The sequence below is a fragment of the Aquarana catesbeiana genome, linkage group LG07, assembly GCF_042186555.1.
Source record: "Aquarana catesbeiana isolate 2022-GZ linkage group LG07, ASM4218655v1, whole genome shotgun sequence".
In the NCBI taxonomy this organism is placed as follows: domain Eukaryota; kingdom Metazoa; phylum Chordata; class Amphibia; order Anura; family Ranidae; genus Aquarana; species Aquarana catesbeiana.
The window spans coordinates 38,934,313-38,946,908 of NC_133330.1; the positions used below are offsets into that span (position 1 = coordinate 38,934,313).

The 12,596-nt window shown below is 40.9% G+C and overlaps 1 protein-coding gene across 1 annotated transcript in view; it reads left to right on the forward strand.

Annotated features, from left to right (window-relative positions):
• The window catches only part of LOC141102953 (mitogen-activated protein kinase 14-like), a 54,034-nt gene that overhangs the window by 5,301 nt on the left and 36,137 nt on the right, over positions 1 to 12,596 (forward strand). The window contains exons 2-4 of the mRNA XM_073592013.1: positions 2,738 to 2,867; positions 4,068 to 4,126; positions 9,639 to 9,750. Of these exons, the coding sequence (XP_073448114.1) occupies positions 2,738 to 2,867; positions 4,068 to 4,126; positions 9,639 to 9,750 (301 nt within the window). The remainder of the gene's footprint in view (positions 1 to 2,737; positions 2,868 to 4,067; positions 4,127 to 9,638; positions 9,751 to 12,596) is intronic.

Sequence of the window (12,596 nt, forward strand, 5' to 3'; positions counted from 1 at the left end):
TTGTTCTCAGTAAAATGGTCGCTTAGTCAGTTGTTCAAGGAGTTTGTAGGAAAAGGGTAGCAAGGAGATGGAGCAAAGATTATTATGATTGGTGGGGTCCAAGGAAGTCTTTTTAAGTATGGGTGTGACTAGTGCATGTTTTAGAGAGTTGGGGAAGATGCCAGAAAAGAGGGAGAGATTGAAGAAGTGAGTTAGAGAGAATAGAGCCAGAAGGTGACCATAGCATTTGCGAGGAAACAGGGTCCAGGGGGCAGGTGGTTAGGTGGGTATTCAATGCTTTTTGTATTTGTGAACTGTTGCTATAGTCTTTTATTGTATCCTTTTTTTATTATCTCTCTTTTTCTTTCTGGCACTAGAAAAGGTCAAAGATAGTTAAAAGGATCTTCTGTAACCCTGAGGAGCCACTTAATGCCCATTGTACCTTTGTAAAGCACCTTAATTTCCAATTGCCCATTGACTCCAATGTATATTACCAAAATGTTAAAATTTCACCCAAATCTCCAAATTTCTGCTCAGTTTTTAGGGAAGTAAAACTCCCTTTCTCATCCCTCGTCTCAGATAAACCATGATGGATTTAGCCCAGGAAACCAGAGAGCAGTCTAGTATACCAAAGATTTATGGGTAGCTATGCTGGAAACCGTCCATTATCAGCAAACACAGAGAAAGTAATTCCCTTTTAATGGCCCTGTTATCGTTCAGTCAGAATGATGCAGATTTGTTTCCATGAATTTGCATTTGCATTCACATAGCTCATGCTGGCACATTGCCTCCAGGGGAATCAGACAATCAAATGGTATAGCCAGTGGACGATCAGGGTGTTTCTTTCACGATTCAAGGCTAAAAATGTAATTATAGCTACTGACAGTAATGCAATATATAAAAAACTTGATAAGTGTAGGGAGCCAGCAACCCCCACTTATCTATTATGGGATTCCTCAAGCTCGTCCATATACTTTCTATATATTATTGTGTAAATTCCTTCTTATTTTTTTGTGGTATGCCCTATGATCTAAAAAATATGTCTCACCATCTCAAAATTTTCTGTGCTCCTAAATGCTAAATACAATTTGTCCCATTTAGATTGGTGCAATTGATCCAGAGTTAGCATGGTCAGCAATGCGCCCCCCTCTCCCAGTCCCTACCACTGTCTGACCACACAGCTTTGTAGGAAATGGATAACTAACTAGTGCTAATTGACAGTCTTCATCTCTGGTTGCAGGTGCACAAGTACTGGGCACAGCGGGGGGGGGGGGTTACCATGGATCACAACACGGGTTACAACACAGGGAATGACAACAGTAATTGCTGGCTGCTAATAAATATTCCCCTGTTCTCATAGTAGTAAAGGATCAGTCAGCTCTGATGGGGCTGTGTGATCGATCTGACAACTCCTAGTAAACATTCACTGCATAGTACTTTGGAACTTTACTAGCAGCTGGCAGGTTGATCACACAACCCCACCAGCGCTGACTGATTCATACCTATTGTGAGTGTCGGGGGATATTTACTAGCAGCCAGCAGATAAATCACACAGTCCCACCAGTGCTGACTGGTCCTTTACTTTTGTGGCTGCATTTACACTAGAAGGAGGCTGTGGCTTCAGTGTTGAGCTGTAACTCCCACATGCAAATATCAATAAATTGGGCTTCAGCCTGGGCTGGAGCTGACAGCTGGCACAAACAGAAATAAAGAAGGGTGTATTAATGCAAAATAAGAGCACAGATCAGAATGGGACCAACTGCTACATGCAATGGGTCCCCTGGGGGATTCAACAAGGATATTCTAATTGCAGTGATACCTCTTCTTTAAAGGATCAGCTCTAATTAGAGCCAGGAATATGTATTCAAACTGGCCATCTGTTTACTGGTTTTAGTATTTTGATATTTGCACTCTAATAAAGAAAAAAAAAAAAGATCTAAAACCCATTTTTTTTTATTTTGCTCATTGCTAGCCACGGGTAGAAAGTTTAAAGTTGGACACAATTACATATAGAAAATGCTTTGAAAGGTGTTACAATTATCCTCTCCCATAGGAAGTTATGAAAAAATTCCTGTCCCTTAACCCCTTCCAGCCCCAAGAGAATGGAAGAAGCTATGAGTACTGCCAAATTACTGGGAGCAAGCAGCTGGCAAATCTCGTACTTACACAGATAAATACATTGGGAGTAATTATAAGTTAAGCTAACGACCTGCAGTGATGACTGCTCAGTGCAGCATGAAAATAGCATTACGTGGATGGGCTTTTCATGTTCGTGCAATGCCTGGCCTCTTCCATACATAACCTGCTCAGTTATATGGAAGATGATTTGTCTGGCTCCGCCGTACAGTGCGGCCCATTAAACAAAGCCTGAATGGTGATTCTGCAGAGGCTGCCGGTAATTAGGCCGCAATTAAACAGTCATTACATTGAAAAACTGCTGACGTTTACAGTGAATCATTAGAGGACATATATCCCTGCGCAACCGACTTTAAAACAGAATTTACTTCCAGTCAGCAGTAAATAAACTTATATAATGGCAGGTAACCACTTGGTATTTTGTATTTTAAAACCTAACTCCAGGCAAAGAAAAAGACAAACATTAATGTGGGTCAGTAGTTATTAATACAGCATTAAATTATTTTTTTTATTTACAGTTTAGCAGTAAATCAGGCTTCAGAAAAACTGGAATTGTAGCGTTGATCTAGCCCCCTGCTGGTTGCAAGTGGTAAATACAATAACATACAGTATTTTCCTACAGCTCAACTAAGGACTCCGTGACTGAGGAACGTGTTGCCATTAAGAAATTGCTGCGCCCATTCCAGTCTCTGATTCACGCCAAGAGAGCTTACCGGGAGCTACGCCTTCTAAAACATATGAACCATGACAATGTAAGTCCACATATCTAGACCAGACATAATGTGAGTAATGGTGGTGTTGCTGAGAGCAGCCAATCAAATTTCAGCTATTATGTTCCTGGTGTACAATTTAAAATTAAAATGAACAATGATTAAAATTTTCTATGCATGCCAACCTTGTCAAAATGTCTTATCATTTAAGTATGAGGCTCGTTCATACCTTAGAACTGGAAGACTGCTTGAAGTGTTGCATGTTCATCACATGTGTTAGTACATGTATTTTGGGGTGATAGATTGTTCTTGCTGCCCGATGCTGGTAGATTTAAAAAAGGGCCACAAAAGACTCTTCCAAAAAAAAAATCATTCCCTACACTAAAACACCCCCTAGCACTTAAAGTATATCTAAAGACAAAAGATTTTATTCTAGTTTTGGAAACAGCAGGGAAGGTTTAGACTGCATATGTCAAACACAAGGCCCGTGGGCTGAATCCGGCCCGCTAGGCCTTGTCATGTGACCCTCACACCCAGTTTTGCTGCCAGAACATGGAGGAACTCCATTCCACCTATTCCAGCTCTCACTCCTCACTGTCACTTGTAAACACAGGGGTTGTGGGTTGCACACTGTGCATAGTTCACCCTTAAACCCTGCACTCTGTACACAGAACACCCCTGAACCTTGCACTCTGTACATAGCGTACTCCTGAACTCTGCACTCTGTACCTAACGCTCTCCTGAACCCTGCACTCTGTACGTAGTACACGTGCAAACCCTGCACTCTGTGCAAAGGGCGCCCTTGGAACTGAACTCTGTACATAGCACACCCCTAAACCCTACACTCTATACGTAGTGCACTACCGAACTCTGCACTCTGTACGTAGCATAATCCTTAACACTGCACTCTGTTCATAGCATAATCCTGAACTCTGCACTCTGTACGTAACGCACTCCTAAACATTGCACTCTGTAAGTAGCGCACCCCAGATACAACCGGCCCTTTGAGGGCAACCATACGTCTGATGCGGCAGTTATGAAATTGAGTATTGCACCCCTGGTTTAGACCTTCTGCTAGGTTTACATTGTTCCCGTTATGGTGACAACTTTGGTGTATTAGTTTTCCCCTCAATGCATTCGGCCAACATAGAGTTTTGGCTATGGTTCTTCTTTAAATTAGCCTAAAAATGTCCATTTTGACCTCATGTAAATGTAAGCTGAGCTCTCACCACTCTCTTATAGGTTATCTCTCTGCTAAATGTCTTCAGCGCTGATGACTCCTTGGAAACTTTTCAGACATTGTAAGTATGTAGGCAGGTGCCTATTGCATTATTTCATGTGCTCATCGGGTTAATGTCCAGTACTGGATGGATTAATGTGATGTGGTGATTCGGCCCTTTTTGGTCTGTGATTAGGGTTGCCACCTCATCCCTTTAAAACCGAACACGTATTAATTACACAGGTTCTATGGCTGATTAGGGTGGTAATTAAACTCAGTTGGTAACTTATCTGCAATAAATTAGCCTCAGAACCTGTGTAATTCATATGTGTTCGAGTTTAGAGAGATGAGGTGGCAACTCTATCTGTGATGCTTTCTGTTATGGGGATATGTACAATATATATAGATATCTATATCTATATCTATCTCTCTCTCTCTCTCTCTCTCTATATATATATAGATACATATATATATATAGATATATCTATAGATAGATATATATATCTATATAAATATATATATATATATAGATATATCTATATATAGATATATCTATATATATATATATATATATATAGGTAGATAGATATATATAGATATATATATATATAGCGATGTGGGATGCATGAGCCAGGGGTTGTTGGTCATGGGAGTTGGAAAGACCATACACGTAGAGATGTTGTGTTGCACAGAGTGTGGTGAGTGGGGTTACCGAGTCTGCAGCCATATTTTTTGGGCTGGGAATGATCACAAACTAAAAGTTTGTGCACCACAGCATAGCCCAAATAGAGTATAGCAGCATATCATTAATAGAAAGCAAAGAAAAGGTATGTAACAATTGGAGAACTGTGATGTGGAAATACAATGGAATCATTGATTTAATACCCTTTTATTCGAAGCTCTGAGTTAGTAACAACGGCTGGCCTGATTTACTTTATGAAGAGTGAGAGTGTGCTCCTACAGTGAATGAGCATGGGAATTGAAGTGTAACCTTCTTGTTAACCTTCTGGGTAAAGGAGAGTAAGAAGAAGGGAAAGAGGAGCAGCCATCTTAGGAGAAGGGGAGGTGGTGGTCGGTGACGGAGGTTCTGTTGGCAAGGTGGACTTGGGGCTTTATGGTTTTCCCTTGTAAGCGGCAGGGTCCCTATGTTAGGACCCTCTGTGTAACAGAACCCTTCTAGGGACTGGGCCTTGACCACACAGCCTTGAGTAGTTTACAGCAGCTTACCTTCATACCTTCAGCTTGAACAGAGTACAGTGTAATGTTGAATATGTATATTAAATTGCAGGTGGATAGAATTTGAGCTCGGCACGATATCAATCAAAATGACTCTGTAGTCAGTGTCCATGAAGCTGTGTTGATCTGCACTACTCAACGCAAGGGCATAAAGTAAAAAATAGTTCTCTATTAGCCCTTCTCTCACCATAATGATACATTGAAGCCATTTTAAACCCAAAACCAATATTGCAATATATTGCAGTTTACAAATCATTTGATGTGGTGGCTGCATTCATTTTCCTTTGGTGATCTGGCCAGTAACACACCTCCTGCATAAGAATGCCTCCACTCTGGATGAAGGAGCACATGGGGCACCTATGGACAGCAGCATTGTCAGCCTGGGGGGAGGGGAGTGTTAGATGTACTAGCAGATTTAGATACACTAACATATTAAATTGATATAACTCCAGCTCACTCTTTATAAGCAGTTGCAGCCAACAGTTCATTCCTTTTAGGATAAAAGTTTTATATAAATAAATGAAAGTTGATCATTGTAAGCACCCCTGTTAGCGGTAAATGGTTTGTCTCATCTTTGTAATTGATATATCAGCAAGAGAGCTTTTTCTTTTGAAAAACAACAGCCTGACTGTCTAGATCACTAGGTGAAAATATAAAAAAGCATTAAAAAGAAAACAAATGCAGCCATCACATCTAAGCATTATTAAGCTGCAATATAATACATTCATACAGTAAACTAGAAAAGCTGGGAAGGAGACTCAGCACAGGAGTCTCAACTTGTTCCAAGGGCTTTACTGGTACCACATCCTCTATTACAAGAGACTGAAAAATAACCCAATCCCTAACGAGAAAAACTACTAGGACTTTAGAGGTACCACACCAACAAATTTTAAGATAAAGTTCACATTTTTTATTGTACAAAACATTAAAAAGAGGTAAAATACAAATGTCAGAGATCCAAGTGCTATTTCATTGGTCATAAGGAAGGTCTCATATAAATATCTTAATCTCTGACATGTTTTTCGCAGGACACCTTTGCTGCCATTGTGCTATATGCTGGATGTCCAGTGTGCTTATGTGCCTTTAAGGAGGGGCGGGCTCCCTCCAGGCTCCCCTTCCCTCTCCCTATCCATTATAAGACCCCTTTCACACTGGGGCGGTTTGCAGGAGGTATTGCGCTAAAAATACCGCCTGCAAACCGCCCCTAAACAGCCTCCGCTGTTTGTTCAGTGTGAAAGCCCGAGGGCTTTCACACTGAAGCGGTGCGCAGGCAGGGCGGTGAAAAAAGTCCTGCAAACCGCTTCTTTGGAGCGGTGAAGGAGCGGTGTATTCACCGCTCCTAAACCGCTCCTGCCCATTGAAATCAATGGGACAGCGCGGCAATACCGCGGCTATAGCCGCGCTGTACGAGTGATTTTAACCCTTTTTCGGCCGCCAGCGGGGTTAAAACCGTACCGCTAGCGGCCGAATACCGCTACAAGAACGACGGTACAGCAGCGCTAAAAATAGCGCTGTTGTACCGCCGACGCCCCCACCGCCCCAGTGTGAAAGGGGCCTAATGTATGTGCTTCTACTATGCAAGCTCTCAAAATTTAGAGTTATGACTACAGAAAATACTGGTGTGCCTTGGCGGGCTCTGTAGCTTAGGCATGTATTTGCAAATGTGTGTGGACTAAACCCCTGTTTTAAATGCATACTGATAGACAGGATAATTTGGTTGGTTGCAAGCTAGTTGGTAAGTTAAGCTGGGAATTTCTTCGGTTTTGTTTTGAATGCATGGCCCTTCCTTGTGCTCCTTGCTGCAAAGACCAGTTATAGGTGGGGGCAGTGGCCATTTGTTTGTACTTTCACATGACAAAGCCCACTTCCTCAGGGGGAACTGGCATATATCTTTGCATTCCATATACAGTGCCTTGAAAAAGTATTCATACCCCTTGAAATTTTCTACATTTTGTCATGTTACAACCAAAAAATTAAATGCATCTTATTGGGATTTTGTGTGACAGACCAACACAAAGTGGCACATAATTGTGATGTGGAAGGAAAATGATAAATGATTTTATTTGTATTCAGCCCCCCTGAGTCAATACTTTGTAGAACCGCCTTTCACTGCAATTACAGCTGCAGGTCTTTTTGGGGATGTCTCTACCAGCTTTGCACATCTAGGGAGTGACATTTTTGCCCATTCTTCTTTGCAAAATAGCTCAAGCTCTGTCAGATTGGATGGAGAGCGTCTGTGAACAGCAATTTTCGAGTCTTGCCACAGATTCTCAATTGGATTTAGGTCTGGACTTTGACTGGGCCATTCTAACATATGAATATGCTTTGATCTAAACCATTCCATTGTAGCTCTGGCTGTATGTTTAGGGTCATTGTCCTGCTGGAAGGTGAACCTCCTCCCCAGTCTCAAGTCTTTTGCAGACTCTAACAGGTTTTCTTCTAAGACTGCCCTGTATTTAGCTCCATCCAGCTTCACATAAACTCTGACCAGCTTCCCTGTCCCTGCTGAAGGAAAGCATCCCCACAACATAATGCTGCCACCACCATGTTTCACGGATGGTGTGGTCAGGGTGATGTTCAGTGTTCATTTTCCACCACACATAGTGTTTTGCTTTTAGGCCAAAAAGTTCCATTTTGGTCTTATCTGACCAGAGCACCTTCTTCCACATGTTTGCTGTGTCCCCCACATGTCTTCTGGCAAACTGCAAATGGGACTTCTTATGGCTTTCTTCTTGCCACTCTTCCATAAAGACCAGATTTGTGGAGGGCATGACTAATAGTTGTCCTGTGGACAGATTCTCCCACCTGAGCTGTGGATCTCTGCAGCTCCTCCAGAGTTACCATGGACCTCTTGGCTGCTTCTCAAAATAATGCTGTCGTTGCCCGGCCTGTCAGTTTAGGTGGACGGCCTTGTCTTGGTAGGTTTGCAGTTGTACCATAGTCTTCCATTTTCGGATGATGGATTGAACAGTGCTCCGTGAGATATTCAAAGCTTGGGATATGTTTTTATAACCTAACCCTGCTTTAAACTTCTTCACAACTTTATCCCTGACCTGTCTGGTGTGTTTCTTGGCCTTCATGATGCTGTTTGTTCACTAAGGTTCTCTAACAAACCTCTGAGGGCTTCACAGAACAGCTGTATTTATACTGAGATTAAATTACATACAGGTGGACTCTATTTACTAATTAGGTGACTGCTGAAGGCAATTGGTTCCACTAGATTTCAGTTAGGGGTGTCAGAGTAAAGGGGGCTGAATACAAAAGCACGCCACACTTTTCACATATTTATTTGTAAAAAATTTTGAAAACCATTTATCATTTTACACAATTATGTGCCACTTTGTGTTGGTCTATCAAAGGGGTCCCCAAACTTTCTAAACAAAGGGCCGGATTACTGTCCTTCAGACTTTAAGGGGGCCGGACTGTGGCCATCAGGAGTACAAAATCCCCCATCACTGGTGTCACTGGGAGGAATTCTGCCCCATCATTGGTCTCATTGGGAGGAATTGTGCTCTTCATTGGTGCCAAATAAAATGGCACCCAAAGGGCCGGATACATCAAGTAAAGGGCCGCATCTGACCCCCAGTTTGGAGACCACTGGTCTATCACATAAAATCCCAATAAAATACATGTATGTTTTTGGTTGTAACATGACAAAATGTGGAACATTTCAAGGGGTATAAATACTTTTTCAAGGCACTGTAGCTTGTTCCCAGAATTAAAGGGGCGCAGCCACCACATAGAGACCCGGCCAATAAGAACGTTGGAGACTGTATATAAACTAGAGAGGAGGTGGTGTAGGCTCCTTTAGATAAACCATAAGGGAGAGGGGAGAGAACACAGTCTGTCCACCATCACCCATAGTATGTAATGTAAAAATAGGCGCTACTCTGTGCCATTGAACAAAACATATTATATACAGTATGTGAAAATATTACAACCAAACATAACAATGAACCATGTATTAGAAATCTTAGTAGTTTTTCTTGTTAGGGGTTGGTTTTCGGTGCAATATAATAAATCTTTGGCTTTACTGCCTTGAGCTGCAAAAAAAATGCAGCATGTCACCGCACCACAGCAAGTTGCAACGTGCTGCAGTGCATAGACTTGAATAAAGGGCTATTTAATGACGCTTCAATAAAGTTATAAAAAAAAAAAAAAAAAGAAAGAAAAAGTAACAATGCATCACATTTCCTCTCAACGCTCCTGCACAACGCATGAGCTCTTTTTCCCATTCAATACTCACCTTTTCTTCACCCCCCACACTCCCTTCAGCCCTGGAAACTGACACCAAAGAGGGGAAGGCATGGTTGCCTGGTATGGCCTGAATATAATATATATTTGTGCTTCTCTCCTAGTTACCTTGTCATGCCATATATTCCCCTGGACCTGTCGCGGGTCATGAAGATACAAAAACTAAACCACAGCATGATTGTCTATCTCCTCTACCAGATCCTCCGAGGACTACAGGTGAGGCATGGTGTGAGTGTATTGATTGCTTAATGACATTCACTGTAAGAGAGAATCTTTGCCAAGTGAGGGGAAATCCCCTCAAAGAGCTCATTTACACTGGCACTGCCCTCTGAAGAGAGATCCGTGGTAGATCGCTTTTCAAAGGGTGTTTGATGGGGGGGAGGCATTATGCAGCCTATGTTTTAATCCTAAAAACCTGCGCCACAACTGCGTGCAGGGTGGTCCCATCACATTATGAACTGGTCACTGGGAGGATGGTTAGAGCAGGGGCACAGAGAGCGATAATACCTGATAGGGGTTCTAAGGCTAGAGTCACACTTTGTGCTTGTTGGGAACACACGCAAAATTGGGCACTTTCCTGACACACAACAAGTAACACCAGCGCTAAAACATGACCATCTGTGGATGGGGAGGAAAGGGCATGGTTAATCACATGGGATCTGAACACACATAGAAATGCGCTGCCCTTTAGCGGACATGTGATGGTCCTAGTAAATGTTAATGACACCCCTATGGATTGGCTAATGGGTGCATTTTTACATGCGCCAAACTGCATGGTGTTGCAGCGTAAAAAAGCATTTTCTTTTTGTAAGCCAGAGTTTAGTGTCTCTTGAAGTTTGTTCTGCCTATAGTTTGCCTTCCTTGGTAACTTTCACCCTCACTCTCTAAAATACAGTACTAAATATTTTTTTTTGTAAATAAAATCTTTCCATTTTCACTATATACCTAATTTTATTCCCAGTAAAGTAACTACTGGGTTTCTGTGCTTCTCAATGCAAAGCAGGGATATTAGACAAGTGCAATTAGTTTCATTTCAAATTTGTTTTTTAACGAAAATTTGACAAATTCATTCATTCGAAAATTTGAAGTTCGAAAATCTGGAAATTTGAAGTTCGAAAATCTGGAAATTTGAAGTTCGAAAATCTGGAAATTTGAAGTTCGAAAATCTGGAAATTTGAAGTTCGACAATTCAAAACCTCGGAAATTCAAAACCTGAAAATCCGGAAATTCAAAATTTCAAAAATCGAAAATTTGAAAATCTGAAAATTCAAAAATCTGAAATAATAACTAACTAATAATAACTTAACTATTACTAACTATATTATCTGTTAGTTAAAGTAACGAATACGAATTTATCCTTAAAGAGGAGTTCCACCCAAAAATTTAACTTCCGCTTTAACGAAGGTGACATCCCCTGATATGCTACATTTGGCATGTCATTTGTTTGGGGGGGAGCGGAAATCCTCAAAAATTAGGGTTCCAGCTCCCACTTCCTCCCGGGGCCCTGTGGAGCCAGAAGTCAGATCACCTCTCCCTCTCGGCAATCATCTGGGACACGTCACAGGTCCCAGATGATTGCCCAGCCAGTCACAGCGTGCCGCGCAGCTCACCCATGCGCAGTGCATGCCCACAGTAACAATGCCGGCGCCGCAGAGAGGAGGGGAAGACGAGCGGGGCTTCGTACGCCTGCATCGCTGGACCCTGGGACAGGTAAGTGTCCGATTATTAAAAGTCAGCAGCTGCAGTATTTGTAGCTGCTGACTTTTAATTTTTTTTTTTTAAGTGAAACTCCACTTTAAGTTACGAATTATCCAAAATAACTAATGCCGTTTCTAAACGAATGGAACTTAACAAATTAATAATAATTAATAATAATAATAATAATAAAAAAAGTTTTATTATTAATATAATTATTTATTATTCATTTGTTCTGTTCCATTTGTTTAGATGCGGCATTCATTATTTCAGATAATTTGTAACTTTGGATAAATTCCTATTTGTTACGTTGACTAAGCCAAATTTGAAAGGAAATTCTAATACCTATAATTTAATAGTTAGTAATAGTAATTATTATTAGTTAGTTAGTTATTATTTCGAATTTTCAGTTTTTCAGATTTTCGTTCTTTTGAATTTTCGGATTTTCATTCTTATTTTCGGGTTTTCAAATTTTTAGATTTTAAAATTTTCGAAATTCCGAATTGACGAATTTTCGAGTTACCGAATTTTCGAGTTATTATTAGTTAGTTAGCTATTATTTCGAATTTTCAGATTTTCTTTCCTATTTTTGGATTTTCTCAAAATTTTGACGAATTTACGAATTTTTGATCATAACGAATGACCCGAAAAACAAACAAAAAAACCCCCAAAAAACAAATGAAACGAAAACAAATACATTTTTCGGCAATGTCTAAGGGATATCATGACTGGTGGGAGTTGCTTTAAAAGTGGGCTTTAAAGATGACGCTTAATCCGTTTTATATTTTGAATAATCAGGTTCCTCATCTCCCCCTTGATCATCATGCTAATAATTTTTACCTTTATTAATATTTTATTATATTTATAAATGTATAATATAACATTATAAAAAAAATATAATATTATCCAATCAGTAAAACTGTCTTCCAGCAGAGGTCCGAATCGTATATTTGTTGTGCGACTCATATCCTTCACAACACAAACCCCCATTTTATATCAGAGTACTCGTTCCCTCTTCACATCACAGTCCCCTCTTTACATCAGTGTCATCAGTCCTCCCCTTCGCATCAACATCCCCCATTTACATCACAGTCCCTCTTTACTTCATAGTGGCCCATCTTTACATCAGGGTCCCCCCCTTTACATCAGAGTGCTCTTCTTTACATTATGGTCCTCCATTTTACAATCCACCTTTTACATCACAGTCCCCCCCCCCCCCTTATATTGCAGTCCTCTTTTTTACATCACAGCCCCCCATTTACATCACAGTCCCCCCCCCTTATATTGCAGTCCTCTTTTTTACATCACAGCCCCCCATTTACATCACAGTCCCCCCCCCCTTATATTGCAGTCCTCTTTTTTACATC